Here is a 26879-nt window from a genome sequence, read left to right on the forward strand (position 1 = left end):
TTCAACCTTGCTATTCACTGAGGAGCAGAATGCAGCAAAGAAACCTTGTAAAAAAAAATATTGTTGCCTGACATGGGTTACATTTTTATGTATTCATTTTATTTTTCGAATGATTCAAAGCATATTCTCTTGAATTCAGTGTTTTTTAAGAGTTACAAGGGAAACATAGCAGCATAATTGGTGAAATTTCTCACTCTGTTCTTTCACAACTGGTACGGATTAATAAATAAAGGTAAAATATACTGGAATCTCATTTGAGTTGATTACCAGGAAGAAGGAAAAAAATAATTATGATATTTGATATTTGTAACAAGTTTAAAATACACTGTAAGGATTTTTTTTTCTTTTTATTATTATTATTATTATTATTATTATTATTATTATTATTATTATTATTATTATTATTCACTTGCTCTTGTATTCACATTAGTGTAGTAAAATGTGCCTTCCAATGCTGAGGAAATGTATTTAGTTTATAAGGAGAGTTTATAAGGAACCTAAATCTGGACTCTATAGATGGCTCCTGGGAGTTTCAGAGGTTAAACCCTGACTAAAATCAATGGCCTGTACATATAAATATCTTTATACCAGCATGGAGCATGTTTGGATTTATTGTCAAGTTTTACAGCCACTGAATACTGCTTCTAAAACAGAATAAGTTTTATCACACTCATGTCCTGACTTTGACCTTTGGCAACTTGCAGGACAAGTATACAGTAGATTATAAAAACGTTTCTGCGTGTGAAAGGTTGTCAAGAGTTCTCAGGTAAAATTCTAAATAATAATGACGCATTGCAAAATTGGTAACATTTCATATTGATATTCCCTGAACTAACATTATTTATGGAAATAATTAAGCTATATATAATACAACATATTATTCTACAGCCAAATCAAGTCCAGAATCCCTAGCTGTAGAGTAAGACTGTACACACAATTCAAATCAAGTCCAACATCCAGGGTCAAATCCAGGCACTTGAAATCTAGGGTCTAAGTTGAGCCCCAAGATGTAGAGAACAATTCAGGCCAAGTCCAGAGTTCCTACATCTAGGATTCAAGTCAAGTTCAGAGTCACCATTTCTAGGATCAGATTCAAATGCAGAAACTAAATCCAGAGTCTTAGTTAAGTCCCAGAGTACAGAGTACAAATCAAGTCCAAGTCATGTCCAGAGTCCCCAGCTTTAGAGTCTGAGTTGAATACACATGTTTAAGACTCCAAATTAAGTCCCTATCCAAATTAAGACTCCAAATTAAGTCTCTTTATCTCTAGATATCTTAGGCCAGAGTCCCCAGATCTAGAGGCTGAGTCAAGTCCACAGACCCTCAGCTAAAGTCCCTCATTCTAGGGCAGATTCCAGTAGAGCGTTCCATGCTCTAGAATCTGACTCAACTCTAGAGTCTCACACCATACTGTAGTTAAAGAGTCCCCAGCCAAATTTCCCAGCTCTGGAGTCCAGGTCCAGTTCAGAGTCTTTAGCCTTAGGGTTTAAGTCAAATCTAGCTTCTCAAGCCATTGAGACCAATCTGTAGAGTCCAAAGCCAAGTCCAAAGTTTGAAACTGTGGTGTCTTGTAAAGTCCATAATCACAAACTCTTAGTGTCTGATTGCCTCACTCTAGGGTCTCCATGTATTTTTAAGTTCTAGGTGAGTTCACTAAAATAAGTAAAAAAGAAAGACATAAAGCTAGGGTTTTATTGTTTCAGTAATGTAGTCAAAAGAAAGGAAGACAAAAAGCTAGGGTTTTATTGTTTTAGTAATGTAGTCACTATTGAGAAAAATTTGCTATATTTCTGGATATTTGTAGCACCTTGAGAAAAGCCCGTCTTATGCCAGAGTGGTTATAGTGGGCTTGTAAGATTATTATTTTTCACAATGTATTAGATAATACTAAGAAAATGTTTGCCAAATTTTGGAACGGATTGCATTATAACATTTCCAGGTCAGACTATATGATGACCAGAGGTTCTGAGTGTGCAAACAGGAACAAACGCACAGTTTCATACCGGCAATTATATGGCTTGAGAAAACACTTCTTAAAAACTGAAAAGGACAAGCTTAGAGGTGGAGTTTGGAAATCCACACGAAATGCTAACGCTTCAACCTGACTTGGATGTGATACGAATATTTTTCTGATAGATTTTCCAACTTTGATAGATTTCCAGCTCGTGTTGTTATACTAATCATCATGATTTATATCTGTAGCTATCTCATTATTTTCATGCAATCTTATATTATCCTCCTATCAGTGGCTTTTAGTAGAGCATTTTAGCATCATTCCCACTCAGAGATCAGAAATGTATTGATTGCTGATTAAATCTGACACTGATGAGCATGTCACATCATACCTTCTGCTGATCTCAGCTCACAGCCAAAGCATGTTTTTTTTTTTGTGTGTCCGTAACAGCAAATCTGCTTAAAAACATGTTGTGAAAAGCCAACTTTAGATGTATTTTTTCTCTTCACTTCTGATGGATAAAAATACATTTATCATTCTCATTATATGTCTGTAGAAAGGTCATTATTCATAATAACACTCTCTGGTGTTTAGAGCAGTTTATAATCACACCCTCCAGTGTCACCCAAATGAGGATGAGGTTCACTTTTGAGTCTGTTTCCTCTCAAGGTTTCTTCCTCTTCCATCTAAGGACATATTTTCTTTCTGACAGTCACCTCAGGCTTGCTCAATAGGAATAAATACAAACATTTAAATATAAGTCTAATATTAATCTTGAACTTTTTGCATTACATTTCTTATATTCTGTAAAGCTGCTTTGGCACAATGTCTGTTGTTGAAAGCGCTATACAAATAAAATTGAATTGAATGCTTGCATTAAGTCATCCTGATCGGACCAAACATGTTTGTATTTTCCTGCTTGCTATTTGTGTAATTGGAGTCTAAGATGTGAAAGTAAAGTGACAGTCATAATTCTAGATTTCCACAGACGTTATAGACGTGTTTCTGTCTGTTTCAAGACAAAATTAAGCTTCTTCTGGTCTACTGATGCAACAAATACATTTGGTGTAAAGTGTGAGGAATGTGTGTTGGGAAGCTCAAGCACTGAATCCCACACAATACCAGGATTAAGTATCATCCATTCGGTGTGTCAACAGCTCTCAGTCTTCAAACACCTGAGCACTTTTTCATGTCCTATGACCTCTGGACTTGCTGTGATAATTCCAAACAAACACGGTGTTACCTGGCTAAGTAACCTAAAACCCTCCTACTTCCTCCTAAAAGCTGAGCTGCAGCCATTAGTCATTGAGCCCCAGGGTGCAGGAGCTTTACGAAGCAGGGAAGACCCTAATGGAGCTCAGCTGCATTAACCTGAAAGGTGCAGCTGTAGAGGAAAAGGAGGGAAATCCTCAGAAATAAAGGGGTGAAAGAGATAGAGGATGAGAGGTGATTGTTGAGGTGTGAAGACGAGAGCAGGGAGGGGAAAGGATTTTCATGCAGCACAAGAAAGTTACAATGTGAAAGCAAATGTTGTGTGAAAAAAAGCTTGAAATGGATTCTGATTTTTAACAAAAGATGCTTTTGCTCACGGAGACCTGGACAGACGGCTAAAAAACATGTCGAAGAAATATTCTGTAGACTGTTCATTAAATGTCATCGTTATTGAAATCTTAAGATAATATTTCTGAACCAATTACAATGAACAAAATTGTATGTATTAATAAACTGAAAATAAGTGTAATAATAAGAAAATATACAGTATGTCTATTGTTCACTGAAAATGAGTCAAATTGTACAAGCGGTCCAAGTGGTTGCTTTTTAATGTATCCAGGGTTTGGACAGATTTTGGAAAAACTGCATTTTTATACTATGCACCATGGGCATGGAATAACTTGCAAAAAGATTTGCAAGAAAACTTGCAAGAAAATTTAAAACGTGTATATCAATAAATACATTTAAGACCATCATAAAAAATGTGGTAAAGGAGACATGTAGTTGTTTTTCTTGAGAGGTCCTTGTATTTGCATGATTGTATGTATGTATGTTTTTACTACGTTGTGTTTATGTATGGCTGCTACCTTGGCCAGGTCTCTCTTGTAAAATAGATTTTTGATCTCAATGAGACTTCCTGGTAAAATAAAGGTAAATAAATAAATAAATAAACAAGCCAAGAAAACCTTTATAAGAGCTGATGTTGATTTATTTTTAGACATGGATGAAGAGGTAACATTTCATTTTTGGCTTTGTAACACATCGCTGTTGAATTCTTAAATCTGATTGGTCATAAAGAATTCCTTGATTTTCTATAACAGCAGCTCTGACATGACAGCATGGTGGAACTGAAGGAATTGTTACCCAGCAGTGATCCTGTGACATGCGTTAGTGTAGGTTTATCCTCTGGTTTCCATCAAAAAAACATGCTAGAAAGTGAAAATAGCCCTAGTGTGTGTGTGTGTGTGTGTGTGTGTGTGTGTGTGTGTGTGTGTGTGTGTGTGTGTGTGTGAGTGTGTGTGAGTGTGTGTGTGTGTGAGTGTGTGTGAGTGTGTGTGTGTGTGTGTGTGTGTGTGTATGTGAGTGTGTGTGAGTATGTGTGAGTGTGTGTGTGTGTGCGCATTATGCCTAAATGACATAAATGTAGGTTGCTGTGTTTAAAGTTATCTGTAATGTAAATGCATGTCTCATATCATGCTCAGTGTTCCCAGGATAGGCTCAAGACACACAGCCATCCTATCAAGGATAAAGGGCTTACTGAAGATGAATGAGACCCATGTTGGATTACCGAAAGTACAATGAAAAAGAATGAACTGACAGCAGAAGAGTTTCAATACATTTGTTTATCCATTTAATCAACCATTTTCTGTATCAATTATATGACAAAAGTGTGGAAACTGGAGTCTACCCCAGTGCATCTTAACACATTGCACGACACAAACACACACACAGACACACTCACTGGGGACAATTTAGAGATGCCAAGCAACCTACAATGCAAGACTTTAGACTGGGGGAGGAAACCAGGGTACCAGGAGATAAGCCCTGAAACATGACAAGAACATACAAACTCCACACAGAGGTGCGAGACAAGCGTGCTAACCTCTAATCCACTGTGTCTTCCCAATACATTTAATTATATGTCACATAATGTACCGGACATGCTCAAGGCTGAGAATGAAACTGACACAACAAACTGGTCGCCTGTGATGGGACTGAAACATACACAGACATTCACGGTTAGAAAAACACCGGCGCACACGTCACTACTCATCACACACGTAGCAGCGTCGCCGGTCGAGATTTGGCTGTGTAAGTGGGACAGGTGGACATAGCGGCTGTCAGGCTTCAGGAGATTGATGCAGTGGATCATTGTGGAGCTTCTGGTGTCCTCTTACTGCACAGACAGCTGCTCTGAAGAGATGCACTGTCCTCTCACAACAACACACACACACACACATTTCCCCAATGTGGAATAAATCTAAATAGGAATTTAGTAAAGACTACAAGAGTTAATTCAACCCTAAAGTTGTTAACGTATTACTTTCATGCTGTTACTGTTCATTCAACATAATTACGTTAATATAGTGCTGATAATAAAATAGAAAAGATGTTTTATTCTCCATGCTGTTGGTTATTCTGCAATGTAGGTGTTAGTTTGCGTTTCTAAAAGGAGTTAAGAATAATACTCTAATAATAATATACTGGTTGTATATTTAATAAAATATTTTATTTCCAAGTTTGCAAAAGGGTTTATTCATTCATCAGAGTTGATATTTTACTATGCTTTAATATTTTATCTATCTATCTATCTATCTATCTATCTATCTATCTATCTATCTATCTATCTATCTATCTATCTATCTATCTATCTATCTATCTATCTATCTATCTAACATCAAAATGGGGAAACAAGACAAGCTTGTTAAAATATTTGAGAAACTGTTGATCTCCTGGGAATTTAACACACATCAGGTTCTAAATTTACTTGGATATTACAAAAAAACCAACAAACAAAAAAATGCCGTGAATTGAAGTTCTACGGACAGAAAAACAGGACACATGAGAATTGCCAGGAAGGACTGAGTAGCTAAAATAATCACTCTTTATGACAGCGGTGAGCAGAAAAGCATGAATCTTGAGTCAGAAGACACAGAAACAGAAAGAAATAACCAGGATGTTAAAATATACGTTAAATATACGTTATAAATGTTTTCTGGGGTTAGCAAAGGTTTCTTTGAATTTAATTAGACACCAAGAAACTTAATGTAACATGAACGATTGGAATGACTGACCTATTGTATGCGATATTTATTTAAGCACTTTCACTGCGTTATGTCCTCGTTGATTTAATGTATGTGTGTGTGTGTGTGTGTGTGTGTGTGTGTGTGTGTGTGTGTGTGTGTGTGTGTGTGTGAGAGAGAGAGAGTGTGTGTGTGTGTGTGTGTGTGTGTGAAGGACAATGCTTCAACTGTGGAAAGTTGAAATATTTGAAAAAAAAAAAGCTTTCTAATGATTTCTTTTTGCTGGGGTTGAAAGGAGAAGGAAGGAGAAAGGATGAGTTTATTCTGCAAAATATTTGGACAATTTATTTATTTCAGTGACACATAAGCCTTTTCTCACATTCCAAAAAATTAATCTCTCGGATCAAGTAGGGTGACTGTCGCTAATCAGCGAAAATATGTTAACCTTTTGTTCCATTTCTACTTCAACAGCAAATTCCCAATATACTATAAAAAAATTGATCACAAAAGTGATGAAATACCAAAGACTGTGTGCTGAATTAAAAATTCCACGTTGAATCAATCCGAAGGCTTCACACAGACGCTCCATTAACTACAGTGGCCCTGAAGGGCAAATGAGGCGAGGTGGAGTGGGTTTTATTTAAAAAAATTAATCCTGTCTTATTTAACGCTGCTTCCTTTTATTTTAACTGACACTTTAATTTTCCTTTTTTTAAATTTTTTTTTTATTTAAGGTGGCACTTTTATTTAAAAGTTGGCTTGTATAGGTGTAACTGTTCTTCAAGGCCACTGTAGTTAAGCACCCAGAGACCTCGTTCTCACAATGCATAGTTTCAAAATAGTACAAATACGCAAGAATTACATCTAGGATTGAAATTTCTTTTCTTTGCATAATTGTAATTTTATACTTAACACCTGGAATAACAGTTGAGGTGCTGAGCTTTAAGCACAGGATTTTCACACACTATTTATTACTTGATTAGGATTTGGGAATGTAGACAATGATCACTTCAGGAAAGCGCTTTTTTAAAACCTGTTAAAAACTGCAAAAAAAAAAAAAAAAAAGGAAACTGAAATTTTATGAAAAATTGAAAACAATTTTTTAGAAATATAAATGGTGGATTTGTGGAGTTATAAATGTCCAAAGACACACAAGGTAAGCAAAGATTTGTAGTCTGAGGAGATTTAATCATGTCTCAACGAGGCCTCACTTTTTAATGGGAATAGAGTTTATTTTCAACTCTTGAAAAATGAAATCAGTATGCAAGATTTATTTATTTATTTATTTATTTATTTTTAATTTCATCAAATTAAAAATATTAATTTCTTCAAAATTTGTTTCTGTTCTGTTCACATCTGTGTTTATGGGGAATTACTATATTATAATGCTCTGAAGTTTGTAAAGCAATGATAAAGGGAACCTGACAGACTTGCCAATCATTACATAACATTAATATGAACTTAAATTTTATTAGTAGTTATTCTATTATAAAATTCTGAGTTGATACCTATAGTTTAAACTTCTTCTATCAACACTGCTCTATGTTCACACTTTCCTACATTACCCACAATGCCACTCGACTGCCGGCTGATGGTTGTGCTCTCTTTGGCGCTTTAGTCCTCTCACACCCTCATTTGTATGTTCTATTTGAACTCAAGCTTCTCATACTTTTAAGAATGGCTATCCCTGTTGTGTAATAGAAAGTTATGCAGTGCATCAGTGCATCCATATAGCAGCATTGCATTCTGGGACTTTGAGTCCAATATTTGCATCATCATCTCTCCTGCTGCTACACTGGATTACACTGGTGAGAGTTTTTAGGAGCTAACAGAGAAATCATTAGGTCTGAGATTTTATAACCTGAACATGAGCTGCCAGAGCTGCTATAATGGAAAATTAATCAGCAGCTTCTGACCAATCAGATTTGAGTATTTGAAAATGCTGAGGTGAAATAGCTAATCAAAATGGAAAATCCAATTTAGTGCTTAACATATGACAGGTAAGAGTTATTACATACAAATGAAGTGAAATGGTGAATATGCGAATAAAGTAAAGATGTAAGTAGGCAAATGAAGTTAATTGGTGAATATAAAAAAATAATCTTAATTGTGAATATGCTAATAAATTAAATGGTAAATATGCAAATGAATTGAAGTGTTGAGTATGAAAAAGAAGTTAATTGACGAATATGCAAATAAGGTTAATTTGTGATGATGCCAATTAAGTGAAATGGTGAACATGCAAATGAAGTGACGGGCCTTGTTATCAAAATATGCAAATGAAGTGAAGTTGTGAATATGCAAAGTAATTAATTTTTAATGAATTAATTAAACATTTCTTGGGCAGAGTAGCCGCTTATTCTTTTTATTAATGACATTTTTAAATACAACCTTAAAAATTTCAGTCAGTTTAGCAATCTTACAATTACAAAAATTATTTGGTCTTCGTTATGTCTGGTATTTAATATCAGCTTAATATTTTCCTTGCTGTTTTGCTAATTTAAATGCACAGATCTGTAGCACTCAGAATAAAACACCAATAACATCAGTATTAATGCATCAGAGTGACTCTTATTCCTTTACCTTGATTCAGCCAAGAGACACAGAAGTCTTCTAAAGCAGTAACTCTATTCAGTATTCAATAGTCCATGATGATAAATGATGATGATTAGTTTTTTATTCAGTGTGATGGTTCTCAAAGTTATTATTTAAGTCTCATTGTGTGTGTGTGTGTGTGTGTGTGTGTGGAGCCATCGCTAAGAGAGTAATTCTCCTAGAGCACATTAGACAAAAGTAAATCCCTGAATGAACACTTCAGTCATATACTTTTAAGAGCGCTTTAAAAAGAGTGTGTGTGTGTGTGTGTGTGTGTGTGTGTGTGTGTGTGTGTGTGTGTGTGTGTGTGAAGATGTGAAACATTCTTTCATTTGTTCATTCTTTGCAATTGTCTCAAATTCTGTCTCATTGTCCAACAATTAAAAAACCTTTGCTTTTGGTCTCTGTTATAGCGCCATCTAGCGGACAAAAGCTTTTGATTTTTTAGAATCTTATTGAAATTCTGCTTGTATTTTAATGCAAATAATATCATGTTGTTTGAAAGTTATTTGAAATTACGTAGGGATATTTAAAATTAGAGTATTTTCTCTTTTTATTTAAAAAAGGCTTTATATGGTGTAGTTGAATGTTGATTAAACTAAAGAGATGGTTGTTGACTTCAGAAGAGCACAGAGCGATCACTCTCCGCTGAACATTCACGGATCATCGGTAGAGATCGTCAAGAGCACCAAATTTCTTGGTGTTCATCTAGCGGAGAACTTTACCTGGTCACTCAACACCAGCTCCATCACTAAGAAAGCCCAGCAGCGTCTCTACTTCTTACGAAGGCTGAGAAAAGCACATCTCCCTCCCCTCATCCTGACTACGTTCTACAGAGGGACCATTGAGAGCATTCTGAGCAGCTGCATCACTGTCTGGTTTGGGAACTGCACCATCTCGGATAACAAGACCCTGCAGCGGAAAGTGAGGACAGCTGAGAAGATCATTGGAGTCTCTCTTCCCTCTATCATGGACACTTACACCACACGCTGCATCCGCAAAGCTAACAGCATTGCGGATGACCCCATACACCCCTCACACACACTCTTCACTCTCCTGCCGTCTGGAAAAAGGTACCGAAGCATTCGGCCCTCACGACCAGACTGTGTAACAGTTTCTTCCCACAAGCCATCAGACTCCTTAATAACTGAACTGAACTGTACTGAGCACAACATACAGACGCACATCAACTGTATGGACTGCACAGACCTACACCACATACACACAATTCTAATATACATCTATCAACTTGTTTACATGTTGCTTACATTCATCAAACTGTTTACATGCTTACTGTTTACAAACTGTTTACATGCTGTTTTGCATACTTTTTTACTTCTTTGCTCTTTGCACACACTGTCTAACATTTCAGTCATTTTGCTCATACTGTACAATATTTCAGTTGTTGCTGTTTTTGCACAATCTTATACACTATCTCAGGGACCTGCTGCTAAGAAACTGTGTTCATTCTAGTATTACTGCACGCAATATTGCCTGAACTTACAGTATTTAACATACAGTATTTACTGTCGGTCGGCGCTGTTTTTTTGTTTACTGTCTTTTGTGTATTGTCTTTTTTGTATTTTGTGTAAACTTGTCTTGTAACCTTTTGTCTGCACTGTCTTTTGTCCTGCACTGTCGTACCTGTCTTGTCCTGCACTGTCTTGTCTGTCTTGTCCTGCTCTGTTTGCACCAGGTTGCACAGTTGCACTTTATGTGGCTAGGACTACTTACAAGTCCTTAGCAATAGTCTTAGTTTTATGTAGCACCTTGATCCTGGAGAAACGTTGTCTCATTTCACTGTGTACTGCAACAGCTATATATGACTTGACTATCTATACACACAGAGATAGATAGATAGATAGATAGATAGATAGATAGATAGATAGATAGATAGATAGATAGATAGATAGATAGATACCTAGGATAGGTACCTAGGGTCGTGAGCAGAAACACCGGAGCTGTGGTTCTTCATGCCGGCTCGAACGACACCAGCCTGAGGCAGTCGGAGATCCTGAAGAGAGACTTCAACACCCTGGTGGAGACGGTTTGCAGCACAGCGCCCACGGCGAGGATCATCGTGTCCGGACCACTTCCAACGTACCAGCAAGGAATTGAAAAGTTCAGTAGACTTTTCGCTTTTAATTAATGGCTTCAGTCATGGTGTCAGGCTCAGAATCTACTCTTTATTGATAATTGGAATGTTTCCTGGGAGCGTCCTAGGCTGTTCCGTGCTGACGGCCTGCACCCCAGCAGAGTTGGAGCGGAGATCCTATCGGACCACATCTCCAGGGCGCTGCACACCTTCTGACTGGAAAACTACACTTTAAATTTAAATTTCAATAGCCATCCTTCACCTCAACACACTGACACAAATGCACACATAGCTCACCCCATAGAAACTGTCTGTTCCTCGAGCAGTGAGATTCAAAAGTAATTATGTGAGAAGTTCTCGAAATAACCTTACTGTAATTAGACCAGAAATGCCAAAGAAACAAACAAAAACAGTTCCTAAAGTTTGGACTTCTGAACATTAGATCACTTGCACCCAAAGCACTTATTCAATTCAATTCAATTCAAGTTTATTTGTATAGCGCTTTTTACAATGGACATTGTCACAAAGCAGCTTTACAGAACATAAACATAGAACAAAAGATAAACATAAGGAGTAGTATAAAGAATTAATATAATAAAAATTCAAGATATATATAGTTCACAGTGTGTATGTATGTATGCATGTATGAATGTATGTATGTGTGTATATGTATTTGTCCCCAATGAGCAAGATCTGTAGATGTCTCAGGATTCTCACAGAGTCAGCCTTGTCTCAGTGGAGGTCCAAAAATTTCATCGCGCGGAAGACGATCATAGCATGGGTGTTTCAGCATGGGTAGAAAAAGAGAAGAGAAGAGCAGTGCAGATGGATTAACATATCTGCTGTTCATAAGAATGTGCAAGTCTAGTATAATAGTGCACAATATAATGGGATGTGTTATGTGTATGCCTGACTAAAGAGATGAGTTTTTAATCTACATTTAAACTGTGAAAGTGTGTCTGAGCCCCGAACACTATCAGGAAGACTATTCCAGTTTGGGAGTTTGGGAGCTAAATAAGAGAACGCTCTTCCGCCTTTAGTAGACTTAGATATTCTGGGGACTACCAGAAGTCCTGAGTTTTGTGATCTCAGAGAGCGTGAAGGATTGTAATGTGTTAGAAGACTAGTTAGATACATGGGAGCTAAACCATTAAGAGCCTTGTACGTAAGTAGCAGCAGTTTGTAATCAATTCTAAACTTAACAGGTAGCCAGTGTAGAGATGATAAAATTGGGGTTATATGGTCATACTTTCTTGTCCTAGTGAGAACTCTGGCAGCTGCATTTTGGACTAACTGTAGCCTATTTATTAAAGATGCAGGACAACCACCTAGTAATGCATTACAATAGTCCAGTCTAGAGGTCATGAAAGCATGAACTAGCTTCTCAGCATCAGATACAGACAGGATGTTTCTCAGCTTGGCAGGTGGAAGAAGGCTGTTTTTGTGGTTTGGGTGATATGATTTTCAAAGGACAAGTTGCTGTCTAATATAACACCCAGGTCTTTCACTGTCGAGCTACTAGTAACAGTACATCCCTCTAATTGGAAATTAAGTTGTGAGAGTTTCTGTGTACTGGTTTTTGGGCCTATAAGTAGTATTTCTGTCTTATCAGAGTTTAACAACAGAAAATTACAGCTCATCCAGTCTTTTATCTCTCTAAGGCATTGAGTTAATTTGGACAATTTAGTTATTTCATCTGGTTTTGATGAGATGTATAACTGTGTGTCGTCAGCATAGCAATGGAAACTAATCCCATGTCTTCTAATAATGTTCCCTAATGGAAGCATGTATATCGAGAAAAGCAGAGGTCCTAGAACTGATCCTTGAGGGACCCCATGGTTAACTGCTAGTAAACTGGAGGGTTCACCATCTAATTCTACAAAATGGTATCGATCAGACAGGTAGGATCTAAACCAACTTAAAACCTGTCCATGAATACCTGTGTAATTTTGTAAGCGATCACCCCAGCAGAGTTATTGTAAATGAAAAAATCTCAGAAAATAGCCTTACTGCACTCTGCCTTACCGAAACTTGGATTAAACCAAATGACTACATTGGTCTAAATGAGTCTACACCATCAGGATATATCTATAAGCACGAGCCTCGTCAGACTGGTCGTGGAGGTGGTGTCGCCACTATTTTTAGTGATTACCTTACTGTTACACAGAGAACACAGTATAGATTTAATTCTTTTGAAGTGCTTGTCCTTAATGTTACACTATCGCACATGCACACGAAAAAATCCCTGATGTCTCTTGCGCTAGCGACCGTGTACAGACCCCCAGGGCCCTACACCGATTTTCTTAGAGAATTCACAGATTTTCTTTATGACCTATTGGTTAGCTTTGATAAAGCATTAATTGTAGGAGATTTTAACATTCATGTTGACGACACAAATGATGCGATAGGACTCGCATTCATGGACTTACTAAACTCACTTGGGCTTAAACAAAACATCACTAGAGCAACTCACCGTCGTAATCATACACTAGATTTAATAATATCACACAGAATAGATGTCACTGATATAGATATCATTCCTCAAAGTGATGACATCACAGACCATTACCTCATAATGTACACACTACCTGTAGAACAGACTAACTGTGTCTCACCACGTTATCGACTCGGTAGAACTATTACTCCGACCACTAAAGACAGATTCACAAATAACCTGCCTGATCTGTCTGGACTTCTTACTGTACCCTTAAACACAAACGATCTAGATGAAATTACTAACAGCATAGGCGCTACATTCACTCGCACATTAGACACTGTTGCCCCAATCTGATTACAGAAGGTTAGAGATAAAACACCTGCACCGTGGTATAACAGTCATACACCGTCAAGAGAGAGACCGGTAAACTCGAGCGGAAGTGGAGAAAAAATAAATTTGAGGTTTTTAGAATTGCGTATAAGGAAAGTATGTCCAACTATAGACAGGCTTTAAAAGCTGCCAGGGCTGAGCACCTGAGCAAACTCATAGAAAATAACCAGAACAATCCCAGGTTTTTATTTAGCACAGTGGCTAGATTAACAAAACACCAGAAATCTGAACACACTATTCCATCACAGTTCAGTAGTGAGGATTTTATGAGATTCTTCACTGATAAAATCGAAAGTATCAGGAATAAAATAGGTGACACTCAACATATGAGAGCAACTAGTGACCCAGTCTCACCTAAGGCTCTAGACACACAACTACATTGCTTTGCAAGTACAGGACAGGAAGAGTTAGATAAGCTTATTACTAGAGCTAAATCAACAACTTGTTCACTAGACCCCATTCCAACTAAATTACTGAAAGAAGTGTTAAATAAAGCTGGTGAGCCTCTTATTTATATTATTAACTCCTCGCTATCTTTAGGTTAAGTTCGTAAGTCTTTCAAGTTGGCAGTTATTAGGCCACTCATCAAAAAACCTAATTTAGATCCAAATGAACTATCAAATTACAGACCTATTTCACACCTTCCGTTTATGTCTAAAATACTTGAAAAGGTTGTGTCTGTTCAAATGAGCTCCTTCTTACAGGAGAACAATATCCTCGAAGAGTTTCAGTCAGGTTTCAGGCCCCACCATAGCACAGAAACTGCACTGGTGAAGGTCACAAATGACCTGTTCTTAGCTTCGGACCAAGACTGTATGTCACTATTAGTTCTACTTGACCTTAGTGCAGCATTCGACACTATAGATCACAACATTCTCCTAGATCGTTTACAAAATTACACAGGTATTCATGGACAAGCTTTAAGTTGGTTTAGATCCTACCTATCTGACCGATACCATTTTGTAGAATTAGATGGTGAACCCTCCAGTTTACTATCAGTTAATCATGGGGTCCCTCAAGGATCAGTTCTAGGACCTCCGCTTTTCTCCATATACATCTGCTATACATCTGATTTTCTGCTTTTTTCCAGCAACTTGTCCTTTGAAAATCATGTCGCCCATACCACAAAAACAGCCTTCTTCCACCTTAGAAATATTGCCAAGCTGAGAAACATCCTGTCTGTATCTGATGCTGAGAAGCTAGTTCACGCATTCATGACCTCTAGACTGGACTATTGTAATGCATTACTAGGTGGTTGTCCTGCATCTTTAATAAACAGGCTACAGTTAGTCCAAAATGCAGCTGCCAGAGTTCTCACTAGGACAAGAAAGTTTGACCATGTAACTCCAATTTTATCATCTCTACACTGGCTACCTGTTAAGTTTAGAATTGATTACAAACTGCTGCTACTTACGTGCAAGGCTCTTAACGGTTTAGCTCCCACGTACCTAACTAATCTTCTAACATGTTACAATCCTTCACGCTCTCTGAGATCACAAAACTCAGGACTTCTGGTAGTTCCCAGAATACTAAAGGCGGTAGAGCGTTTTCTTATTTAGCTCCCAAACTCTGGAAAAAGTCTTTCTGATAGTGTTCGGGGCTCAGACACACTTTCCCAGTTTAAATGTAGATTAAAAACTCATCTCTTTAGTCAGGCGTACACATAATACATCCCATTATATTGTGCACTATTACACTAGACTTGCACATTCTTATGAACAGCAGATATGTTAATCCATCTGCATTGCTCTTCTCTTTTTCTACCCATGCCGAGACACCCAGACGTTGTACCAGCTCCGATCGTCTTCCGTGTGATGAAGTTTTTGGACCTCCACTGAGATGAGATGAGGCCGACTCTGTGAGAATCCTGAGACATCTACAGATCTACCAGCTCCAGTTGGACTCTGTGATACTAAAGAGGAGATCTGAACTCCATGTGATCGCTACACCAATACAACACTTGTCTGACTGTATATTTGTAATCACACCATCTAGTGTCACCCATATGAGGATGGGTTCCCCTTTGAGTCTGGTTCCTCTCAAGGTTTCTTCCTTTACCAATCTAAGGGAGTTTTTCCTTGCCACTGCTACCTGAGTCACCTCAGACTTGCTCATTGGGGATAAATACATATACATACATACACACTGTGAACTATATATATTTTGAATTTTTATTATATTAATTCTTTATACTACTCCTTATGTTTATCTTCTGTTCTATGTTTACGTTCTGTAAAGCTGCTTTGAGACAATGTCCATTGTAAAAAGCGCTATACAAATAAACTTGAATTGAAAATTGAAAAAACTTGAATAGATAGATAGATAGATAGATAGATAGATAGATAGATAGATAGATAGATAGATAGATAGATAGATAGAATTACCTACTAAAAAACTACCAAATAAACACTAGCTTTGTTTATTTATTTATTTATTTATTTATTGTACAAGATGTTTCTGTAAGTCTAAAGCTCATACTACTTTCCATGTTGTAATGAATGATAATGACATTTGAGAACAGGTTTACAGAAAAAAAAACATGAAGCTTAGTGCAAATATATGCAGTTGCATTATTGTTACCATGGTAACAGATAACTACAGTATGACAGAAACATGAGACACTGCTTTTTTGTGACAGAACACATCAAAATATCATTATTATTTATATTTCCGATTATGGAGGATGTGTAATTTTGCATTGTGAAGTCAAACATAGATGCATAATGTTTTTGTGTTGTTGTTTTTTCTTATTTTATGAATTTCTCATGAATATGATAATGAACAGCATTACTGGAAGAGTTTCCTCTTCACACAAATAACGACAATACAAAACCGTCTAACACACAGTCACCAGAAACTGTAGGCACATCAGTAATATTTCAATATAACTGCATTTAATAGTTGATCATACTGGAATTTTTCTTTAAGGGAGGAAGAAAAGCTTAAGCAAAAGGTCCAACATTTTATTGGTTGCTATACAGAATATTTCAGGTAAATATCACTCTCCCATGTCTCATGTTATATCCTAAATTTAAGAGCTAGGAGTTGGTTTGAAAAACATCAATGTTGTTAAATCCAATTCCTGGTTTTGCATAAGACACTGAATTCATTCACTTGTGTACATCTGTCTGATTTCTATTTCAGTTTCTATCAACAGTGGCATGTTCTGTTTATGTCTCACTGCTCAAGGGTCCCAGGGTCGATCCTGCGCTCTGTGTATCTCCACATGTTCTCACACCTCCCAAAGACATGCCACTACTTGATTTGGCAGTTAAAAGCTTAATTTGTTCCTAAGTGTGAATGTCTGTGATGTCCTGTGATGACCTGGCATCTCATTCACTGTGAATTCCCACCTCATGCCCAAGGTTCCCATTGTTCCTGGGATAGACTCTAGATCCATCATGGCTGTGAGCAGGATAAAGAATTTACTGAGGATGTCAAAAGTGAAGGAATATTTTAATTTATGTTAAAAATATACCATATACATCCATATTAAAAACAGTTTGTTAACCTATTCCTAGTTCTCTGTTGTAAAAATGTAAAAAATAAATAAATATGTAAATCACTAGTGTAAATCATTATGACTAATGTACATTATAGTGCACGTACTGTATGTGACCACTAGAGGGAACCATCGATTTAACAACCACGTCCCTGAATCTACAGCTGCAGTTATTGCTAGAATATCTGAAAATTTAGTCTTTAATTAACTTAAAGGTAATTTCCCCTCTGTAATGTCATGACTTAACTCTGTACTCATGAACGATATCGATATCATTTTTCATGATTTGGTTTTATTACATTGATTGAGATTTGTATTTATTGTGAATATTGATTCATAGAAATTAATTCATTAATATTATTGCAATGTTTGTTTGCAATATTTACTTCATCTTGTGTCAAAGTGATTTATAAACAGGCATATAATTGTCCGCTCTTATGTTATTTACTTATTAATTTTATTTTATTTGTTTTATTTTCAATTTCTCATTCAATTACTGCTACTACTAATAACAACAAATGCAGTAATACAGACAAAGTTAAATAAAAAAGAAAACTAGAAATAATTAGAAATTATTAAAATATTATAGCAATATAAATAAATATAAATATGTATCAATAAATATAAATAAGGGGGCATGGTGGCTTAGTGGTTAGCACGTTCGCCTCACCTCCTGGGTCGGGGTTCGATTCCCGCCTCCACCTTGCGTGTGTGGCGTTTGCATGTTCTCCCCGTGCCTCGGGGGTTTCCTCCGGGTACTCCGGTTTCCTCCCCCGGTCCAAAGACATGCATGGTAGGTTGATTGGCATCTCTGGAAAATTGTCCGTAGTGTGTGATTGTGTGAGTGAATGAGTGTGTGTGTGCGCCCTGTGATGGGTTGGCACTCCGTCCAGGGTGTATCCTGCCTTGATGCCCAATGACGCCTGAGATAGGCACAGGCTCCCCGTGACCCGAGGTAGTTCGGATAAGCGGTAGAAGATGAATGAATAAATAATTAGAAATAAGTTGCATTAAATGCTTTCAAAAGCTTTTGTCGGTTAATTTATACTGTCTTGATTTAAAAGAAAAAGAAAATAAAGAGGCACCACATGGTAAATAGACTGAAACCACAAAAATCCCAGTTAAACAGGTCTGACTGGTAAAGTGACCGTTAGTCTCACCCCCACCTCACCAAGCACACACACACACACACACACACACACACACACACACACACACACACACACACACACACATAGAGGTTTTTGTATTATATTGATAATGTTGTGTTGTGTTGTGTTGATAGTTTGTTTGTTGTTTTAGTTGTTATGTCCCAGCAGCTTTTCCTGCATGCAGCACCTACAGTATATATGTAAATACACATCTTATAGCATCGTATAGAATAGTTTAGTATAATGACTGTTAGTGGGGGAGAAAAGAAAAGATAGTATTAGTGGATAAGTACACACACACACTCTCACACACACTCACACTCAAACACAAACACACACACTCAAATACACACTCACACACACACACTCTCACACACACTCACACACACTCACACTCAAACACAAACACACACACTCAAACACACACACACACACACACTCACACTCAAACACAAACACACACACTCAAACACACACACACATACACTCACACACACACACACACACACACACACACACACACTCACTCACACACTCACATACTCACATACTCACTCACACACACAATTTGTCTAATTGTCATTTTCAAAACAAAATGTATTTGGATTTTTAAAACACTTTAATTGGTGTGTTTGTTGTTTTTTTAACTTTGTTGTTAGGATGTTGACTGTTTTAAGTTGTTTGAGATCAAATGTTTTATATTTAATCTCATTTAAACATTTTTGGATTCAACATTTTTGCATATTCAAATCTCAGATGGCACTGATTTTTATTATAATTACACCGTGTAGTGTATAAACGAGTTAATTTTACTGTCTAGTACTGAAGTGTCTATATGAATTTGTGTTTTTTATTGGTGTGTGAATGTGCGTCAGCGCATGCGCAATGTCTCAGCGTGCCGTTTGGTGGCGCAACTGGGGGCAAAAACACGGAAGAGTTCATTCAGAGAGAGAGAGAGAGTGTGTGTGTGTGTGGGAGAGAGAGAGAGAGAGAGAATTCACAGGTCCTACACGGACAAGCTCTTTCTTTTTTCCTTTTCTTCCCTGGAAAATGTTAAAGTAAAGTTTCTCCAAATGCGCGTTGGCACTTTTTGCGCGTCTGTCGGCGGCCTGAAGTTGAAATGTTCTCCGAAAAATCATTGTATGGACTGTTTTTGGTGTGTGTAACAATTTACCCGCTTACAGTCGCAGAGAAACCCGGTAAGTGAACAGAAAAGGCCAGTGAGAACAAACCAAATAACAATGTGGCGTTTAGTAAACTAACAACAAAGTATAGTGTTAATGATATATGGTGTTAATGATATACAGTGTTTGATATATAGTGTAAATAATATATAGTGTAAATTATATATAGTGTTAATGATATATAGTGTTAATACTATATAGTGTTAATACATGCTTGTTCTCTGTTATGTACAATGTAATCGAGACTTGTGTTAGCTTTCAATCCCAAACCGCACACTAACATACTGTTTAAACAACTAACACACCTGAGTTTGTCTCATTGTCAGTGGCTAGCTACATATATATATATATATATATATATATATATATATATATATATATATATGTGTATACATATATGTATATATATATGTATACACATATATATATATTTATATATATACATGTAAAATTTGATGTTAAATAACAAAATAAACATGTTTTAAACATTTTGGTGTAGAAATGTGCGCGTGACTGTGGCCAGATCACAAACTCTCTCTCTCTCTCTCTCTCTATGTCTGTCTCTGTCTGTGTCTCTGTCTGTGTCTCTGTCTGTGTCTCTGTCTGTGTCTCTGTCTGTGTCTCTGTCTGTGTCTCTGTCTGTCTCTCTCTCTGTCTCTCTCTCTGTCTCTCTCATATACATACATACATACATACATGCACACACACACACACACACATATATATATATATATACATATACTTAGTATAATATATATTATAAGTATTAAAAGTCATTAGGGCACTTTTGACAGTTAGATGTTAAAATTTTACCTAAAATAGTAAAGTTTCTCACTTAGGGTTGTTCTAGATGATTTGTTTATTTCATATAGTTTAAAACGTCCTATATTCTTTATACAGGATTTTATAACATAAAAATCTAAATTAAAACATGAATGTTTTGCTAATGCTAACTTTTTACAACTTTTTGCTAATTGCTTTACTTACTGAAATATTTCTAATGTTCAATATATAAATGAAAATAAAAAGCTCAGTTATTTTAGTACAAAGGATTAAATGACCGTTTGTTAGGAAGCATAAACTGTAATATAAAACTATAAACTATAAATATATAATATATAAATATAAAACTGTTTGTTTGTTCATTAAAAAACTAAATCCACTTGTAAAATCTGCATGAAGACAGACAGGTTTATTTTAATTTGATTTGAAAGAGGTGACAATGAGAATTATTTTGATATTAAGATTATCACTTCATGGGGTGTCATTACTTTTGCAACACTGTTGTTACTTGGCTGACAGATGTACCATAAAGTTTATATACTTTATACTTTTTTCACCTAAATATCTTCATACAAACTGTATCTAGGTAAAACAATGCAATGTTATTTTGCTAAAGCTTGGTATTTAAATCATCTTCAGGTTTGGCAATGCAATATTTATTTTATTTTTTACATTTTCTTAAATATAATCTGACTCAATAAAAATGATAATAGAAATCATCTTCAGGTGCAAAGGATGCAGGATTTTTCCTTTAAATATAGTGACAGACGTCGTCAGTACGGTGATGTGAGATTTTCCGCTGATTTAGTGCCACGCTTTTTCTGTTTGATGCCAAACGAATCGAGTTACTTTGAGTTTTTGTGAAATACTTAAGCCGGTGAGTGGAGTTTCAGAAGCACCGGGTATGTTAGTGGACTGCAGGATTGTTTGATTTTTTTTGTTTTTAACTCTGAGAAACCATGCAGCATTATATAGTAGGCACGTTAGCATAACTCTTATTTTTATTATGATATGAGCGCGATATCATATCAGATCTCTCAGTAACCGATACCGGTCTGATCTGACATCTGATCAGTTTTGGGAACTGAGCATGTCTAGTGGAACCTGAAAGCGCACCTTCTTAACATACAATGCATCATATTTATCCTGTGTTTGTTTGAATTAAATGCATCTATACCGCACCTTGCAGTGTAAATTTACAGTTTACTTTACACCTAAACGAATAAATATTGCAGCGATCGGTTCTGCAGTTCTTGCTGTTGTACGTTAAGCTTAGCACGTCTAACGATCTTTTGATTTTACTTCTAACTGAACAGAGAATGGAGTGAGGATCTTTCATGTGATTTACTGCACATGAGTCAATAAAAATCGACACCCTGATCTTCAGATATTGTCGTCATTGATAATTAAAGCTCTTTCAGAGATCTCTCAGCGCTGATGGAGGTTAATGAGTTAAAGCCGAATTTAGTAAGAAGTGTGTGTGAGTTTAACTTTCTATCAAATTTTTCCAGTAGTGCTAGATGGCTTCACTGTGACTTTTCTCATCGCATCTTGTTGAGCGAACATGCAGCAGGTTTAAAGCAGCACTATGCATTGCCTGAACATGTGCAACTCTCAGTCATATGAGTCCAGAGGGGATTCAGGTGTTATAGCGTTCCACTTTTAACCTCAAATCATACAGCGTGACGGAGAGACGTTGATTATTTTCCAGTAACGGCTCACCCGCGAGTGACCACATGCCTGCGTCTCAGCTTCTCAGTCTCTCCCAGTTCCTGTTCTTTATTAAACATTGTGGTTCAAACTGCCTGTTTTTTTTTCATGACATCAGCACTCGCTTACCTGCCACCAGGTGTGTCTTTCCTGTTTGCTCTTTTCCACCGGCCTCTCCCTCTAAAACGGCTTTGGTTTAGTCGAGACCACAAAGGCCACTGTGTGTCCACTACTGCTGACGTAATGCAGTGTAGGTAACGGGCTGTTAGTTTTACGCCCTGCTTTACATGAACCTCAGAGCTGCACTGTGTCCTGGGCTTGAGCGTGCGGTAGTTTCCACTGTAGTGCGAGAGCTGGAAGAATGTCTCGAAATGTCACGTCGTCTTATCATGCTTTATTTTAATGCAGTGATGTAATACTACTACTGACCTCGATCTTTCAGTCACATTAGTGTATTCAGTGCTTTATAAAATAGGGATATGTCAATACAGATACCGGTGCTCATTTACTAATGCTCTGATACTGTCATACGTGGGTTGCTACATGAAAGAATCTGCGATCTGGATGTCTTTCACGATTAATGACGAACGTGCTTTTGCATTCCAAGTTACCTGATGTGGAGCAGAGTTGAGAGCTTTGTGCAGGGAGGTTTGTTAGTATCCATGATTTTTATGCTCACTAAAATGAACACAAGGAAAGTCATCACATCTGTGGCTTCACTGAAGAATCCTGTGCTTGTGATGTCACCAACAAAATGATTTTTGGTCGCAACCACAACAGAAAAGCTCCTGTGAAGTCCTGGAAAGACTGAAAGAGCACTGAAACAAATCTCAGCAGCACACAGAAGAGAAACAAATTAATTGGAGCTAAATAAATGTTTAATATTCTTAATACTAACTGTGACACAAGGATCGATATAGGAATTGTCCAGAACAAAAATAAGCATTCTGATGTGTCTGTATTTAAAATAATTCCTTATAGAAACAAATAAATGAAGAATTCAGTCCTTTTCTGGAGGTGTTTTAAGGGCAGAAATTTACACCACTGCAGTTGGATGGAAACTGCACTACAGATGCTTGAGCCGTGGGAAACAGTGCTGAACGTACGTGAATCTCACGCACAAACACACACACACACACACACACACTGAGTCTGTCCCATGTCCTGCGTTCATCCTGAAGACCTTCTGCTCCCAGCAGCTGACCATCTCGAGCAGCCTGCGAATGCTCTGGAGGAATAGCATTCCTCTCCTCGCCGCTGCGCTCTACTCATCTCCAAATGTATATCAGGAGCGCTGAGTCTGCGCCTTGTTGCGACTCGCTTGGGAGAGACGTTGCTTTGACATGCAGCTCATCAGTTGAATTACTAAGAATCTGTTTAGTCATCCGTATCCCTTATGCCTCATCTGTTATGTAACTGTTTCATTAAAAATAATCTCTCTAAGCCTCATGTTACAAGGTGGGCAGATTTGAGAGAAATGGGAATAAAGAACAATATTCTCTAACCAGCAGATATATATAAATATATATATATATATATATATATATATATATATATATATATATATATATATATATATATATATACACGTGTGTGTGTATATATATATATATATACACGTGTGTGTATATATATATATACACGTATATATGTGTATATATGTATATGTATATATGTATATATATATATATATATATATATATACATATATATATATATATATATATATATATATATATATATATATATATATATATATATATATATATATATATATATATATATATACATACATACATACATACATACATTGAAGTGGTGCATTGTAAATATTCATTCATCTGTGTGAGGTAAACTGTATACCATATAACACAAACATTTGACGTGTTAAGTCTGTAATGAACTCAGTAATGACTCTGACCTGTTGGTTCCTCAGGAGCTCTTGGTAGCACAATTCCACTGGACTGTAAACTGTTGTAAAAAGGACATTATTTACATTGACATTATTTTCGGATGAGGTTCACTTCTGAGTCTGGTTCATCTCAAGGTTTCTTCCTCATATCATCTCAGGGAGTTTTTCCTCACCATCGTCACCTCAGGCTTGATCATTGGAGATAAATGTTAGAGATAAATAGTAACTTAATATTAAAGTTTACAATTTTTATTCTTTTTCTGTACTTAAAGAAGCACTTTGAGTTTTGTCTATTATTTATACCAAATCATATTAAATAACTTTCTCAGATTCCCCTTTAGATATACGGCTCAACCCTGAATTGGGTAGCGGTTATAATGTGCTACTGAAATGTACGGAATGTTACAGCCTACAGGATACAGAGGTGTGTTAGGGTACTGATGTACCAGATGCAGAGGTGTGTTAGGGTACTGACGTACCAGATGCAGAGGTGTGTTAGGGTACTGACGTACCAGATGCAGAGCTGTGTTAGGGTACTGACGTACCAGATGCAGAGCTGTGTTAGGGTACTGACGTACCAGATGCAGAGCTGTGTTAGGGTACTGACGTACCAGATGCAGAGCTGTGTTAGGGTACTGACGTACCAGATGCAGAGCTGTGTTAGGGTACTGACGTACCAGATGCAGAGCTGTGTTAGGGTACTGACGTACCAGATGCAGAGCTGTGTTAGGGTACTGACGTACCAGATGCAGAGCTGTGTTAGGGTACTGACGTACCAGATGCAGAGCTGTGTTAGGGTACTGACGTACCAGATGCAGAGCTGTGTTAGGGTACTGACGTACCAGATGCAGAGCTGTGTTAGGGTACTGACGTACCAGATGCAGAGGTGTGTTAGGGTACTGACGTACCAGATGCAGAGGTGTGTTAGGGTACTGACGTACCAGATGCAGAGCTGTGTTAGGGTACTGACGTACCAGATGCAGAGCTGTGTTAGGGTACTGACGTACCAGATGCAGAGCTGTGTTAGGGTACTGACGTACCAGATGCAGAGCTGTGTTAGGGTACTGACGTACCAGATGCAGAGCTGTGTTAGGGTACTGACGTACCAGATGCAGAGGTGTGTTAGGGTACTGACGTACCAGATGCAGAGGTGTGTTAGGGTACTGACGTACCAGATGCAGAGCTGTGTTAGGGTACTGACGTACCAGATGCAGAGGTGTGTTAGGGTACTGACGTACCAGATGCAGAGGTGTGTTAGGGTACTGACGTACCAGATGCAGAGCTGTGTTAGGGTACTGACGTACCAGATGCAGAGCTGTGTTAGGGTACTGACGTACCAGATGCAGAGCTGTGTTAGGGTACTGACGTACCAGATGCAGAGCTGTGTTAGGGTACTGACGTACCAGATGCAGAGCTGTGTTAGGGTACTGACGTACCTTTTGTAGTAACTATTTACTTTCACTAATGCATTAGCAAACAAATAAAAACTCTTCGTAAAAAAGTTCTCTGTGGAGATCCCTGCTATTTAACCCTCAGTGCTTCAAAGTTCTTCCTTCTTTTATTTTTCATATCCTCAGCAAGTTACCCTATTTTTAATAGAGGGGCTGAAGTCAACTTATCTCAAATATTTCAATCTTTAAGGCTTTTGTTAATACCTAAATATAAAAAAACTGCATTTTCTTCAGCTTTACTCTTCCTTGATTCTGCACACTCAACTCTGAGCTTGTGTTGTAAGTCAGAGTCTCGTGGCCTAGGGGGAGGTGGTAGCTCAGTGGTTAGGGTGTTGGACGACTGTTTGGAAGGTTGTGAGTTTGAATCCCAGGGCCACCAAGCTGCCACTCCTGGGCCCCTGAGCAAGGCCCTTTACCCTTTGCCCACCAATCAGATTACAGTGTTTAGCAATATAAAGTTTTTTTCTAACTGTAAAAGCATAGTAAAGTCTTTTACTCTGTGATTTCCTCAGAGGATGGTTGTGGCCAGTCGGATCTGGGTCCACAGAGTGGTCTCCTGTCCTCGAAGAACTATCTGGACGAGTTCCCCAACAACTCGGTGTGCGAGCGGAAGCTGCGCGTCCATAGCAGCCTCAGCATTGTGCTGACGTTTGAAGACGTCTCCATCGACGGTGTGGATTGCGAGACCGATTATTTGAAGGTTTTGAAGGAGAAAGATGGGACGCCTTTTGGTAAGCTAAGAATCTTTTAATTCTGTGTGACTTTTCTTTGGAGCTAAATGTCTTGAAGTGATCCTGACGTGGATAAGACATGCTGCAGATCTAGAGCTCAGTGCTTAGAGCAATGATTCCAACAAATCTGAACTAGACCCTGATGATCATCTCCTCCTACTTCCACTAGATGTTAAGTGATGGGTGAAACGTATCCAATGTTTTAAGACTCTTGGACACCTGATATGTTGATAGTCATTTGCCTAAATTCTTTGAGATTCCGTCTTCCCACTCGGCAGGTCGGAATTCCCCTGTACGGATAACTGCAAGTTTATTCGACATCAGTTGACTCTTATTGGATGTAGACTGCTTGTAGGAAGTGTTTTAGTTGTTTAACTTGTTTTGCTAGTTCGACAAACAAAAAGAGAAGATGCCAATCTTTAAATGGCATGATATCCTGTCATTCTCATGACCCGCTGACGTTGCCATTGCTTTGGAGCAATGTAATGTGAAGTAAACAGCTGATGGTGTGTTAATGAGTTCAGCGCATGTTAAAGCTTTGTCTTTCTTTTAGAAAGATTTAACAGGGATTCCCTCATGTGTGGGGGAAGTCATGTAGATGGAAAAACGATGTGCCTGTAACAGTAATGCACAACATTGCACCATGTTGGTGTGAAAGTGTGCAAAGTCGTGTTCTCATGTAGTGTTTGGGAATTGTTTGAAAGAGACGCTCCCTTGATGACTCCCTTCAAACCTTCAGCTGTAGGAAA

General features: G+C 37.5%; 1 protein-coding gene across 1 annotated transcript in view; it reads left to right on the top strand.

Moving 5' to 3' along the window:
* Window positions 1–19306: 19306 nt before the first annotated feature.
* dcbld1 (discoidin, CUB and LCCL domain containing 1) overlaps window positions 19307–26879 on the top strand; it is a 32321-nt gene continuing 24748 nt past the window's right edge. Inside the window, exons 1-2 of the mRNA XM_060866182.1 lie at window positions 19307–19558; window positions 25912–26130. Of these exons, the coding sequence (XP_060722165.1) occupies window positions 19480–19558; window positions 25912–26130 (298 nt within the window). The 5' untranslated portion in view covers window positions 19307–19479. The remainder of the gene's footprint in view (window positions 19559–25911; window positions 26131–26879) is intronic.

This window comes from Tachysurus vachellii, chromosome 3, assembly GCF_030014155.1.
Source record: "Tachysurus vachellii isolate PV-2020 chromosome 3, HZAU_Pvac_v1, whole genome shotgun sequence".
NCBI classification, from domain to species: Eukaryota; Metazoa; Chordata; class Actinopteri; order Siluriformes; family Bagridae; genus Tachysurus; species Tachysurus vachellii.